The following is a 13,473-nucleotide window of genomic DNA, read 5'->3' as shown; positions in this document are numbered from 1 at the left end:
TTGCCAGAAGAACAGTACTTGCCTGACTGCATTGTTCCAGGTGTAAAGTTTGGATGAGGGGGGATAATGGTGTGAGATGAATCGTCCAACATCCGTGTCTAAGTTTGTGCATCTGGAAAAATGGTAAGTTTCCATAAACACACTCCTAAACCTTGTGGAAGGCCTTCAAGGATTCAAGGAGATTTTATTTTCATTCGCATCACATGTGGTACATGAGGTAGAGGTAAAGTTGTTATACTATAGCTGCAAGGGTGGTCCAAATTTATACTAAACTCTTATGGATTAAGAATGGGATGTCACTCAAGTTTACAGTATATGAGTACAAAGGCAAAGGAGCAAATACTTTAGGCAATATACTATATTTGCTGAATTTTTTTCTTTTACAGCCTCTTTTGGTTATTTGTATCTGTTGTAATAGTGATTCTAGAGGGAGTGTCGGTAATTTCCAGTAATTTGTGTGTGTTATGGAGTACAGAGCTGCAGTTGATCACAGCAGAGGTGTGGAACGGTCTTTTTTCCTGAGATGAGAGTCTGGGGAGTGAAGCTCAGTGGCCGTCCTCAGAGCTGTACTGCTGGGAGCTGCAGTGGAAAATGAATGTGTGTTTCTCTTTTCTCCATCCTGAGGGACTCCTGGTAGGTGACACTTAAGGTTAAAAGTGGGTTTACCACCTAATAATATCCAGGCAAGTGTCATTCTGCGATCTTAAACTAACTACTGATGAAGGACTAGAAGTAGAACTGCAGTCTCCTAACTGTAAACCAACAAAGTGCAGCAACAAGAGATGGTGGTGGTGTATGAGGTGTAAGTGCGTGTGTTGCTCTAGTCGATCAGATACAGCAGTGCTGCTGGAGTTCTTAAACACTATGCCTCGTTACTCTTATTTCAGCTTGTATTCATTCCAGCTTCTCATCGTTCAATAAAACGCCTATCCAGATAAATCTCTCCATCCAGATAGAGTGAATCTGATTGTGATTGGCTGTAGAGAAGTATAAACATATGCCCAACTAAGAATGTCCAACTAAGCTTCTTTAATATATTTACATTCAACTAAAATACATTCATTTTCAATGGGCATATATGCAGCTGAAATAGGCAACCTAGTGCATCCCAGTATCTGAGTTCTGAGTATTGAGGAACAGGGGTGAAATAATAATGTATGCTGAGGAACATATACAAGATTACTAAAAAATGCCCCAATCGTGTGAGGAAAGAGAGAAAGGTGCTCCCTTTGTGGGCATATTCATAAAGAGCTTGCAAAACAGAGAGGGTTCTGATTGGCCTGTTCTCTGCAAAGAGTATGTGAATCAGCCGATTAGTTTTTAGAGTGCGCAGACAGTAGTTTTTTTTTCCCCCTCCTGGATGGGATGCGTTCAGGAGCATCATGGCTCCCATCAAAACTAATTTCTCCTCAGACGACTCTAAAGTATATCCATGTCTGTTAAAAGTAAATAACAATGGAAGTCTTTCCCGCTGTAGTAAAGTTTGTAATAGTGATTGTAGCATTGCTCGCAGGGGACTACCCTTCCTTCTGGTGCAGTTATATGTTTGATGGTAAGTGTATGTATACTGTATAGATGTGTGTGGAAGTGAGCTGGGCAGTATTCAGTCAGCATGGTGACGGGGTTTGTTGTGTTGTGTTGTGGCTGAAGCTGGAGGAGTGAGACTAAAGCCGGTTTAACTCCCTCAGCACCTCAACAACAATTGTTTAAAGCCCTGTAGAGCAGCACAGCCGGGGGACCAGGGGGGACGGGTGGCTGGGGGGCCGGCGGCCGGAGAGTGATGTGGAAACTGTAATAAAACTGTGTGTGTGTGCTGGTGGAATAAAGTGCCCCAGGCCTGGATGAGGTGTTCTCTAGTGTCCAATCTGAGAACAGAGAAACGGGCTGGACTCACAAACACGGCCACGACTCGCTCACCGGTTGCCAGGAGACACCGAGTCTTTAAAGAGGAGGATAATAAAAGCCAACGATTGTGTAGATATGTGTGTGAAAGTGTGTGTGAAAGCTTGTGTGTGTGAGTGTGAATGTGTGTGTGAATGTGTGTGTGAGTGTTCTTTGTCACTGCTGGTGGTCATTCAGGTTTACTTTTAGAACTCTTCCACTCTTCACTCTTTTATCACTCTCTTTCACTCTTTATACCTTTAGCTCTCTCTCATTCACTCTTTAGCTCTCTCTCTCTCGTTTTCACCCCTTTAGCACTCTCCCTCTCATTCACTCTTTAGCTCTCTCTCTTTCTCATTCTTTTACTCTATAGCTCTATATATCTCTTTTTTCTTGCTCTCTATCTTTTGCTCTCTCTCTATCTCTCTTGCGCTCTCTTTCACTCTTTAGGTCTTTCTCTCTCATTCTTTAGGTTTCTGTCTATCTCTCTCATTCACTCATTTACTCTTTAGCTCTCTCTCTATCTCTTGCTCTGTCTTTCTTTTTCACTCTTTTACTCTTGTTCTTTATCTCTCTTGCTTTCTCTCTTTTACTCTTTAGCTTTCTCTATATCTCTTGCTCTCTCTCTTTTTGTCTTTAGCTCTCTCTCTCTCTCTCTCTCTCTCTCTTTACCTCTTTAGTTCTCTCTCTTTCTCTTGCTCTCTCTCTATCTTCTTCACTCTGTCTTTAGCTCTCTCTCTATCTCTCTTGCTCTTTCTCTCTCTTTTACAATAGCCCTCTCTATTTCTCTTGCTCTCTTTTTCTCTCTTTTACTCTTTAGCTTTCTCTATATCTCTTGCTCTCTCTCTCTTTTTGTCTTTAGCTCGCTCTCTCTTTACCTCTTTAGTTCTCTCTCTTTCTCTTGCTCTCTCTCTATCTTCTTCACTCTGTCTTTAGCTCTCTCTCTCTCTCGTTTACTCTTTAGCTCTCTCTCTATCTCTCTTGCTCTTTCTCTCTCTTTTACAATAGCCCTCTCTATTTCTCTTGCTCTCTCTTTTTCTCTCTTTTACTCTTTAGCTCTCTTTCTATCTTTAGTACTCTCTTTAATCTTTAGCTCTCTCTATCTTTCACTCTTTATCTCTCTCTCTCTCTCTCTCTCTCTCTAGGAAGGAAGAGGAGTAGAGGAGTGGACACTCTACAGATAAACTCCAGTGGGACTCTCTAAAGATCTAGAACAGTGTTGGACCTGTTTCAGAGGATTATGGGTAGAGTCTCTTCTGCTGCGTCTCTGGTTCTGACTGGACTGTGGTTCTGCTGTGGGACTTGCTGTGTGTGTAAATAAAGTAAGTATAAAACACTCAGTATTATTTAAATACAATTATATACATATAAAATATTCATAAACTTTATTTTCCTCACAAACTGGCTGTTTTTGAACTGAAATATATGAGCTGTACAGGGCTGGGATAGTAGAATAGTGTTAGCATTAGCATTTGTTTACCAAAAGACTGGCTACTTTTCTCACTCACGCTCTCACTTCACTCACATGTGATTAAAAAGCACTGTATGTATTATGCTTTGTTTATTTATCTGCTGGGTAAATAATAAAAAAAGTGCTTTCCTGTACTATCCCTTCGTCACCTAATTCACAAAATACAAAAACAAGTGTTTATTTGAGAGAGAATATATATTTTTTGTGAATAAAATGTGAAGGATAAAGGATTAAAGGATCGAAGGATAAAGTTTAAAGGATTAAAGTCTTTCTAGTTTAACTACTTTAACTACTAACTACTTTAACTACTCTATACTTTTGTTTTGAACCCCTTAACGCCTGAATTAATGTAGCTGTATATGAAAAAATGTTTCATGTGTGTTTTACCTTTAAGTAGATAGTAAATATTGTTGAGATTATTAATTTCACTTTTGCACAAAAATAAATAGAAATTTTGGTATGTTGCAAATTTGCAACAACAGGCAATATGGTCTATTTGGGGTAAATTTGGTATGTTGCAAATTTGCTACAGCAGACATAATGGTCCATACTAAGATAACAATAACAGAGTAATATAACAATTTATGCACCCAACAGCAGGCATTCAATAATAAATAACACCAATTACTGTTACCAACACAATATACACAAATATTACAGGAAACATTTCATTAATTTGAATTCTAGATTCATTTGAATTGTAAATTGTCAAAGGTTCCTAGGTCCGTGGCGAATATGCACTAACAGGCATTGGGGGAATGCAGGCGCTATCTTGGCAGGTTGATTGAATCAAACGGTTAGTCGCATATTTGCAACAACAGGCGTTAAGGGGTTAAATGAACATCTAAAGTCATTTTCCAGTGTTCCTCAAACCTTTATTGGGTTTTTTACTCTAAATGTCCTAGTTATAAAATGTAAAACCATTTAATCATCAACTGCAAGAATTCTCAGTTTTTGCCACCTTTAGAGTCAAGACTTTTTTTTAGAACTCCATTCTTTACTTTATGATCTTGGCACCATGGTAGCAGGTTTCCAAACTCAACACACTGGTTCAGTGTAACCCTATACATGCCTGCTCACAGTCAGTGTAGCCGTCAGTCTCTGACAATGTATAGACAAAAGTATTGAGATTTAATTTAATTAGATTTTATTTGTTTTGGTTTTTAATCACAGTTTTCATGCATCTTGGCATGTTCTCCTCCACCAGTCTTACACACTGCTGGATAACTTTATGCCACACTCCTGGTGCAAATATTCAGGCAGTTCAGTTTGGTTTGATGGCTTGTGATCATCTGTATTCCTCTTGATTATATTCCAGAGGTTTTCAGATTGGTAAAATCTAAAAAACTCATTTTCTTTAAGTGGTCTCTTATTTTCTTCAGCGTTAATGAGGTTCCATAATTCCAGAGAACACAGTTCCACTGCTCCACAGCTGCTGCTGGTTTTATACCCCTCTACTCCACATCTGGCATTAAGAATGATGCCCATTTTAGAGATAGTCCTATTCTATTGGTAGCATTTTTCTACAGGAACTAAAAATATATCCCTGTCTAAGTCTTGAGTGACAGCTGCTGTGAAGTGTAACAATGGCAGCAGTGGAGGCAGAACAGCTGGAGAGTCGGCTAAGCACGGAGGACTTAATGAAGATGCAGAGTCTATTCCTGGTGAGGAAACACTGCATCATAGAACATTGCATCATGAAACAGTGCATAACACAACACTGCATAACACAACACTACATTATACAACACTGCATCACATAACATTAGCTGTCATGTCTTTATGTCTTTAGCTGACCCTCTAGGATTCTTCCTCACCTCATTGATCATTCTGCGCTGTGCTCTTGCAGTCATCTTTACAGGACTTTATCATACCTGAGTGGCAACAGTGCTGAACTTTCAACATTTGTAGAGCGTCTATCTTACTGTGGACACATTTTTTTATGGGGCAGGGCAGCTTTAACCAACACATCCATCATGTCTCATCACATCCTGGCTCCAAATAACTCTTACTAAAAATTTTAACATGTTGTGTTCAGTAAAATTATGCAAACATATAATGTTTTGTGAGTGGTATTAGATTAAGCAGACTATGTTTGTCTATTTTTGTGACTTAGATGAAGATCAGAACACATTTAATGACCAATATATGCAGAAATCCAAGTATAATCCCAAAGGGTTCACATATTTTTTTGCAACTGTATATAGTTATCTCTGGCTTGTGCATGCCACTTTTTAAACTTTTTGATGTTATTCTCATTCGCAGCCATCGGACAGCTCTGATTTGCCCGTGTCCATGCAAAGGGCAGAGTTTGTGGAGCAGGCATGGTCTGTGATTGGCCGAGGCTCTCAGGAGGAGTATGGCCATTTGTTTGACAGCGTGGACGTGTCCAGAGAGGGCTGGGTGAACTGGGAGCGACTGACCTCTTACTTTTTGCTGGGCCTGTCTGAGAAAGATGAGCACATAAAGACAACAGCTGTGCTCCGCTGGAGACCCGCCCGCACCCTGCCCGTGCCGCACAGAGACAGGCTGCACAGCATCACTCACCTGCCTAACGCCGGACGCTACCTCACCCTGAGTAAAGATGGAACTCTGACTGTATGGGAGGAAAAGAATCTGACGCTGCTCCGGAGCCACCGCCTGACCAACGACACGGTCAGACCCAAAGACCTGTGGGCAACCGGCCTGGTGCTGCTGCCTAATGTGCAGAAGGTACATCCACAGTCAAAATCAGGCAGATACAGTAGTAGCTGTACAGGGGTTGCACAATGAAACTGAAACACCTGTCATGTTAGTGTGGGAGGTTTCATGGCTAAATTGGAGCAGCTTGGTGGCCAATCTTCATTAATTGCACATTGCACCAGTAAGAGCAGAGTGTAAAGGTTCAATTAGCAGGGTAAGAGCACAGTTCTGCTCAAAATTATTATCATTATGGGAGACATACCAGAGTTCAAAAGAGGACAAATTGTTGGTGCACGTCTTGCTGGAGCATCTGTGACCAAAACAGCAAGTCTTTGTGATGCATCAAGAGCCACGGTATCCAGGGTAATGTCAGCATACCACCAAGAAGGATGAACCACATCCAACAGGATTAACTGTGGACGCTGTAAGAGGAAGCTGTCTGAAAGGGATGTTCGGGTGCTAACCCCGATTGTATCCAAAAAACATAAAACCACGGCTGATCAAATCACGCAGAATTCAATGTGCACCTCAAATCTCCTGTTCCCACTAGAACTTTCCGTCAAAAAAACAGGTGTTTCCGTTTCATTGTCTACCCCTGTAGTTTAATGGTGCTGATTGGTCAGTTTGTGTTTGTGCTGTTCCACCTCCAGATCGCTGTATCCTTCACCAGTAAGGAGATCTGTTTTTATGACCTGATGTCCAAGGATTTCAATCTCCAGTATAAACTGCACGGCCTGCATTACACTCCCATCAGCCTCCACTACTGGTACCATCCGGATCGGCCAGATCAGGCCGTGCTCAGCTTCGGGGACGCAGGTGGACAGGTCAGTCAGTAGTGCTGGTATTTCTTGAGTATACTGTATGTTGAGAGCTACTTAAAGAGTGTCTCAAAAATTAGAATATCATTGAAAAGTTACTTTATTTCAGTAATTCAGTTAAAAATGTAAAACTCCTATATTATATAGATGTATTACACACAGAGAGTGATCTATTTTAAGTGTTTATTTATTTTATTGTTGATGATTATGGCTTACAACCAATGAAAATCCAAAAATCTGTATCTCAGAAAATTAGAATATTAAATACAGGACCTATTGGTACTTTTGGCAGCGTGTTCAGTCTGCCACGTCCTGCTGGAAAATGAAATCTGCATCTCCATAAATGTTGTCAAAAGAATGAAGCATGAAGTGCTGTAAGATTTTGTGGGAAAACAAAACTGCACTGACTTTAGACTTGATTATAAAACACAGTGGATCAACACCAGCAGATGACATGTCTCTCCAAACCATCACTGATTGTAGAAACTTCACACTAGACCTCAAGCAGTTTGGACTGTGTGTCTCTCCACTCTTCCTCCAGACTCTGCTCCCTTGATTTACAAATGAAATGTAAAATTTACTGATGATCAGTGATGGTTTGGAGAGACATGTCATCTGCTGGTGTTGATCCACTGTATTTTATCAAGGGTATTTATTGGTGTGTGTGTGTGTGTGTAAGGTGAGTGGTGTGTGTTTCAGGTCAGCACTGACCTCTTTGTTTGAGAGGCTGAGTGTAGGTGGGATGCAGGGCTCGGCCATCAGCATCAGTTGGGCGGAGCTTCAGCAGGGCCGCCATCGCTGCTGCTACACCCTAACACACACCGCCCACATGGGACAATGGGTTCGCACAGGTCAGTCACATCCATCCATCCATCCATCCATCTGCTCACCCATTCATCCATCCATCCATCCATCCATCTGATCACCCATTCATCCATCCATCCATCCATCCATCCATCCATCCATCCATCTACCTACCTACCCGTCCATCCATCCATCTGCTTACCCATCCATCCATCCATCCATCTGCTCACCCATTCATCCATCCATCCATCCATCCATCCATCTGCTTACCCATCCATCCATCCATCCATCCATCCATCCATCCATCCATCCATCCATCCATCCATTCACACACAGTCAACAGTTATTCTAAATCTACCATTAACTTTTAGTTATTGTATTATAGATTACTATGTATCCACTATGAATTATTAAGCATCTACTATAGATATTCATTCACCTACTATGAATTATTCAGTAACGACTAGGAATATTCAGTAGTTATTTGACAGTATCCAGTGTACACTATTAATTTAGTAACTACCGGGAATAAACAAAGTACAGTATGAATTGCTCAGTATCTACTTTAAATAATCCAGTATCTACTATGAGTGTCCAGCATGACTAATTCAATATACTACTTGGAATTGTTCAGTATCCACTATGAATCTACTTTAAACAATTTAGTTTTCACTTTGATTATTCAGTCTCTTTTATAAGTTTCATGAGCGGAATGAGACACCAGAAATATTTAATGTCCAGTATGAATTAGTTAGTGTAATTTAAATTACTCAGTGTTCACTATAAGGTATTCAGTATCTATAATTAGAATGGTTCAGTATCCACTATGAATCTTTTTTATATTATTCACTGTCCTGTGTGGATTATTCAATATCCAGTATGGATTATTCAGTATCCACTTAAAATTTTATTTTATATCTACACAGACTCTTATGTAAATTCTGTATTATTTTATAATAACTTTAAAGTATTCATTCAATTATTGCGGTTTTGCAGTATTGTAATTTTCCAGTGCAATATTATTTTTATCTTGTTTATAAAATCTTGAAAGGCTCTGATGAAAGTGTGCTGTGTCAGCAGCTCGTCTGTGCTGTTTGACAGATATTTGAGTTTGAGAAAACCTTTTGCTCTCTTTAGGTGCAATGAACACACACACACACACACACACACACACACACACACACACACACACACACACACATGCACACTTGGATGCACAAAGGGCACAGTGCCTGTGGTAATGAACACATCACAGCACAGTGTCATATTTGCGAGTCAGGCAGGATTTTGTGGAGGTTCTGCTGCGCTTAGACAGTTATGCCACCCTCCACCACACACCTATCAATTAATATGTAAATCAGCACAGTTTAGTAAGTGCTTACTCAAGGCCATCAAACTGACGCCTCACCGGCTCCTCACTGCTTTCTGATGTCACACCCAATGAGTTTCAGCTCAGAGATTAAAGCACGGCTTTTACAGGTTGAGATTCTGACACACACACGTACACACTCTCAGACACACTCAGACACACTCAGCAAAAATATACTTGTGTATTCAACAGTAATTTAAATAATGCAGATATAGGTGTTTAAAAATAGACACTAGGATTTATTTTTAGATTTATTGTATTTTTTTCTTTTTATGAGAGCAGTCTCAAAATAACTCAAATAGTTGTTTTTCACTAAATTCACTAAGTTCACTAAATTGGAAGCCTGAGTTTAACATTTTTATTTAATATTTAATATTGGTCTTTTATGTCTAAACAGTAAATTAAAATTAACAGGAAGTGTCTAAATCACATAGGCAAAAATTAGCTCTTATTACTTTGACTTGTTGGCTTAAGAGTGCAGCCACACTCTAATGTCTAAGTTGTTTTTTTTCCAGTAAAGTAGGTGGAGCTAAGCTACTGTTTCATTGGCTTGTAAACTTGTTGATTGGCTGGTTCGTGGTCTATTCTGATGGACAGTAGTTAGTTTCAATTAGTGTTATGTGCAACATAACATTAAAAACAGGAAATATGTGATGTCCATTGTAATAGACACATGGCTTAAAAGGGTTAAGGCTGCTTTTACTAATCTCAATGAAACGACACCCTGAATTTTAACATGACAGACAGAACGATTGAAAGAGAGATAAATAGTCACAGTGTCATAATTAGGCAGTACACAGATGAGAATGTGCAGATGAGAATAACAGACTTTTTTAATAAAAAAGAGTAGTTTTTATACAAAGAGTAGTCAGAACATGCAGGATCAATACAGGTAAACAAGAGCCATAGGGAGAAACATACCATAATAATTATTAATGCAGGAAAGACAAAAAATCAGAGTCAATAAAGGTTATAAAGGTTGTAAACAAAGACAATAAAGGGCAAAACCTTGTAAAACAGAATAAATCGAATAATACTCAGCAAACAGTACATGTGCTGAAGTGGTATAAATACAGGTGGTCACAGGTGAATTAAATATTCTGGTGATTTGCTTATTGGAAGTGTCGTGTGCAAAGTCAGCTTTAGAGCTGTGGCAATGTACAAAGTTAGCAATAACAGTAAGAGAGAGCTGACCTCTCTAAGAATTGCCAGACTCCACTCACTCCTGTTGCAAGTGATGTGCATGAAAATGCAACCGAGTTAAGTATGCTATCATTCTATAAGTGAAAATAAAAGAAGATAATGTGGTGAATGGAGCAGATAATATTAATTAAATATAATGCAAAAATTGATTTAAAGCAATTCCGTTTATTTACAGCTTAGATTACGAATGTTTTCAACAGCGCAGTTAGCAGCAAGATTTTAAGTGCAACAGGTTATGCTTTCAATCACATTAAGAGGCGAGAAATTCAAGTAATTAACTCTTGATGAGTTCAGCACAGCTGTTAACTGAGAGCTTGAATTCCAGGTGACTCTACCTCATAAAGCTGACTGAGAAAATCCAGCCAAGATGAGCAAAACTGTCTAATCTAAGCTAGAGGTTCTACTTTTTGAAGAATCTAAAATGTAAAACATATTCTGGTTTGTTACTAATAATACTACTAATAATACCTTATTTATATATAGTGCTTTTCTAAAACACAAAGACGCTTACAATTAGTGCTGGACGATTTGGCCAAAATTTATATCACGATCCTTAAATTTCGGTCGATACGATATAATTGTGATATCGATATAAATACTTTGAAGGCCTCAGAAAACTGCTAAGGATCCCTGCAGCTTGCACTGCAGATTTAAATTATTATATAACTGTGTATTTGCACTCTATCTATCTATCTATCTATCTATCTATCTATCTATCTATCTATCTATCTATCTATCTATCTATCTATCTATCTATCTATCTATCTATCTATCTATCTATCTATCTATCTATCTATCTATCTATCTATCTATCTATCTAATGGAAATCTGTACCTACTACTGTCTGAAAATTTTATTTAAGTCTTTCAAACCTCCTTTCACAAAAACTTTACTACTTTAGAAATAAAAGTAGTCAAAATAAATCAATGCTCAATTTTATTTGCATATAGCAAAATAATAACATGACATCCCTATCAAACATAAGCCTGTATAACTACATTATTCAACAAATAACGTCAGACACATCAACCTAACAACAGTATGACAACTAGACAACAGAGATGAGTGGTAAAGCAGATTAAACAGAGGGAAGGTCGTAGGCAAGAGAAAAGGGTTAGTGAGTATTAAGTTTGGATTTTAACATAGAAAGAGAGGAAGATTGTTTAACCGCTGATGGGAGAGAATTCCATAGTCGAGGAGCAAGTCTGGAAAAAGCCTGATCACCAAAGCCACGGAGTTTAGAGAGTTTTTGTTTTATTTCTATTTTCCATATCTATAGTGTAGGCCTAGTTTTTGTTTTGTCTTGTTTTTTGGGTCCTAATAGACTCTAAAATGAATAATTTAAATGTTTTTGTTCTATTTTTTGCTTATTATTACGATGTTGGAGTACATGGCACATTTTTAAAGCTATACTGTGTTTACGCACTACTTTAAACTATTATTTTTATTATTTTTCCATGGTATTGGCCCTTTAATAACTCCCTCAGCTTGTGCTGTTTGGGATAAAGTGTTATGAATAGATTTGCTCGTGTATTCTCAACAAAACCGATGTTCTCTCATCGAAAACAGTGATTCCAAACTGTTGATCATTATTTCCAGAGTTGAGAACTCCTGCAGACATCACACGGCTGCTGTGGAATATTATTGGCAGCTCTGCGTCTCACGGAGGCACACAACCTCGAGCTGGATGAGGTGTACGAGAGTGTGTGTGTGTGTGTGTGTGTGTGTGTGTGTGTGGGTGAACGGGCTCCTCGGAGACGGCGGAGGATGACAGAGAGAATAGAAGCTGAAGTAAACAAGAATAACAAACACAAGAGAGCAGAAGGAAACACAACGGAACATGAAAAGGACTTGTTAATTGAAAATTGCTGGGTGCTTTATCTCCCCGGCTGGAGGCGGGATTCTTTTGAAGTTCTTCCCACCCTGGAGAGTCATCTAGTGTTTAGGATTAGACACGCTGCTCGTATGCATATGTGTGTGTGTGTATGAGTCTGAAACCTCTGTGTCTTGGTGGCACGCTGGTCTACAGGGCCCCACTCTTGTGTATGTGTGTGTGTGTGTGTGTGTGTGTGTGTGTGTGTCGCTCACCCGAAACAACTCTGCTGGTCTCTCGAGTGTGAAGAACCCGTGTTTGATCCTTGGAGTGGGATATTTGACTGCCTCTGAGGCCTGCAGCTCCTTTCTTCTCCTAATTTCCCAATAAAACAGACCACACGGGGCTCAGACGCTCATATTAGCACAGGTTTGATGCCCTCAGAGTGTATTCTGATCGTTCCCTCAGTGCTATATCTGTTTATTTAATTGTATTGTATTACGTTAAAAGTTTTTTTAAGACGATAAATTAATTGACGATAAATATGGTGAGCGAACAGCCCAAGGAAGTTACAATCTGGTGTAGACATTCCTGGGGAATCTTTGCCGTGTGTGGGCGAGCATTATCCTGCTGAAAAATAGCACTGATAAAAGATGTTTTTTCCTTTTTCCTCAAAGTGGATTTGGGTCATTCCTCCACTAAAACAGTGTTTCTCAACCAGGGTGCCGCGGCACCCTGGGGTGCCGTCTGGCTTCATCGGGGGTGCCGTCAAAATATTGCGCCTCACGTGCATATTTCCTTTCCAAAGTCAGCTCGTGTCGGGGTGTGTCCCAATTCACAGGCAGCATACTCTGCAGGATGCGACCCACAGAGGCGGTGTATTACTGCGCAGCTGTGATGCAATCTGTCTTCGAATACAGCCTCTGAAGGATGCAGCCCCTAAATTGGGACACACTGTAAAGTTTTTGTCCCCCACGCGATGCACGCGCTATTTTATTTCATATTCCGCCAGCAACACCCCTCGTTCTCACCTGAAGTACTGCGCCAGCAACACCCAACCCCCCCCCCCCACCCGGTTCTCACCTGAAGTACTGCGCCAGCACACCCCCCCCCCCCCGTTCTCACCTGAAGTACTGCGCCAGGACACCCCCCCCCCCGTTCTCACCTGAAGTACTGCACCAGCAACAACCCCCCCCCGCCCCCCCCGGAAACTGGGGTGCCTTGACATCTGGCATATATTTTAAGGGTGCCGTGATAGAAAAAAGGTTGAGAAACGCTGCACTAAAACATCTGTTTATTTAATTGTATAGTATTACAATGGCGTAAAAAAGTATTTGTCCCCTCCATATTTCTTTTATATTTGCTTTTTTGTCATACTGATATTTTTCAAACTAAATTTAATATCAGACACAAGCTCTATCCGGGCGGGATC

General features: G+C 39.9%; 1 protein-coding gene across 2 annotated transcripts in view; it reads left to right on the top strand.

Moving 5' to 3' along the window:
* The first annotated feature begins 2,760 nt into the window (after positions 1-2,760).
* Positions 2,761-13,473, top strand: part of LOC111190618 (WD repeat-containing protein 49) — a 50,041-nt gene continuing 39,328 nt past the window's right edge. For both annotated transcript variants that reach the window (XM_049483322.1, XM_049483321.1), the window contains exons 1-5: positions 2,761-3,203; positions 4,908-5,016; positions 5,618-6,064; positions 6,685-6,858; positions 7,532-7,703. In XM_049483322.1, the coding sequence (XP_049339279.1) occupies positions 4,939-5,016; positions 5,618-6,064; positions 6,685-6,858; positions 7,532-7,703 (871 nt within the window). In that variant the 5' untranslated portion in view covers positions 2,761-3,203; positions 4,908-4,938. The remainder of the gene's footprint in view (positions 3,204-4,907; positions 5,017-5,617; positions 6,065-6,684; positions 6,859-7,531; positions 7,704-13,473) is intronic.

This window comes from Astyanax mexicanus, chromosome 9 (genome assembly GCF_023375975.1).
Source record: "Astyanax mexicanus isolate ESR-SI-001 chromosome 9, AstMex3_surface, whole genome shotgun sequence".
NCBI classification, from domain to species: Eukaryota; Metazoa; Chordata; class Actinopteri; order Characiformes; family Acestrorhamphidae; genus Astyanax; species Astyanax mexicanus.
The sequence above is the reverse complement of the archived record's forward strand: the minus strand, read 5'-3'. Positions and strand labels throughout refer to the sequence as shown.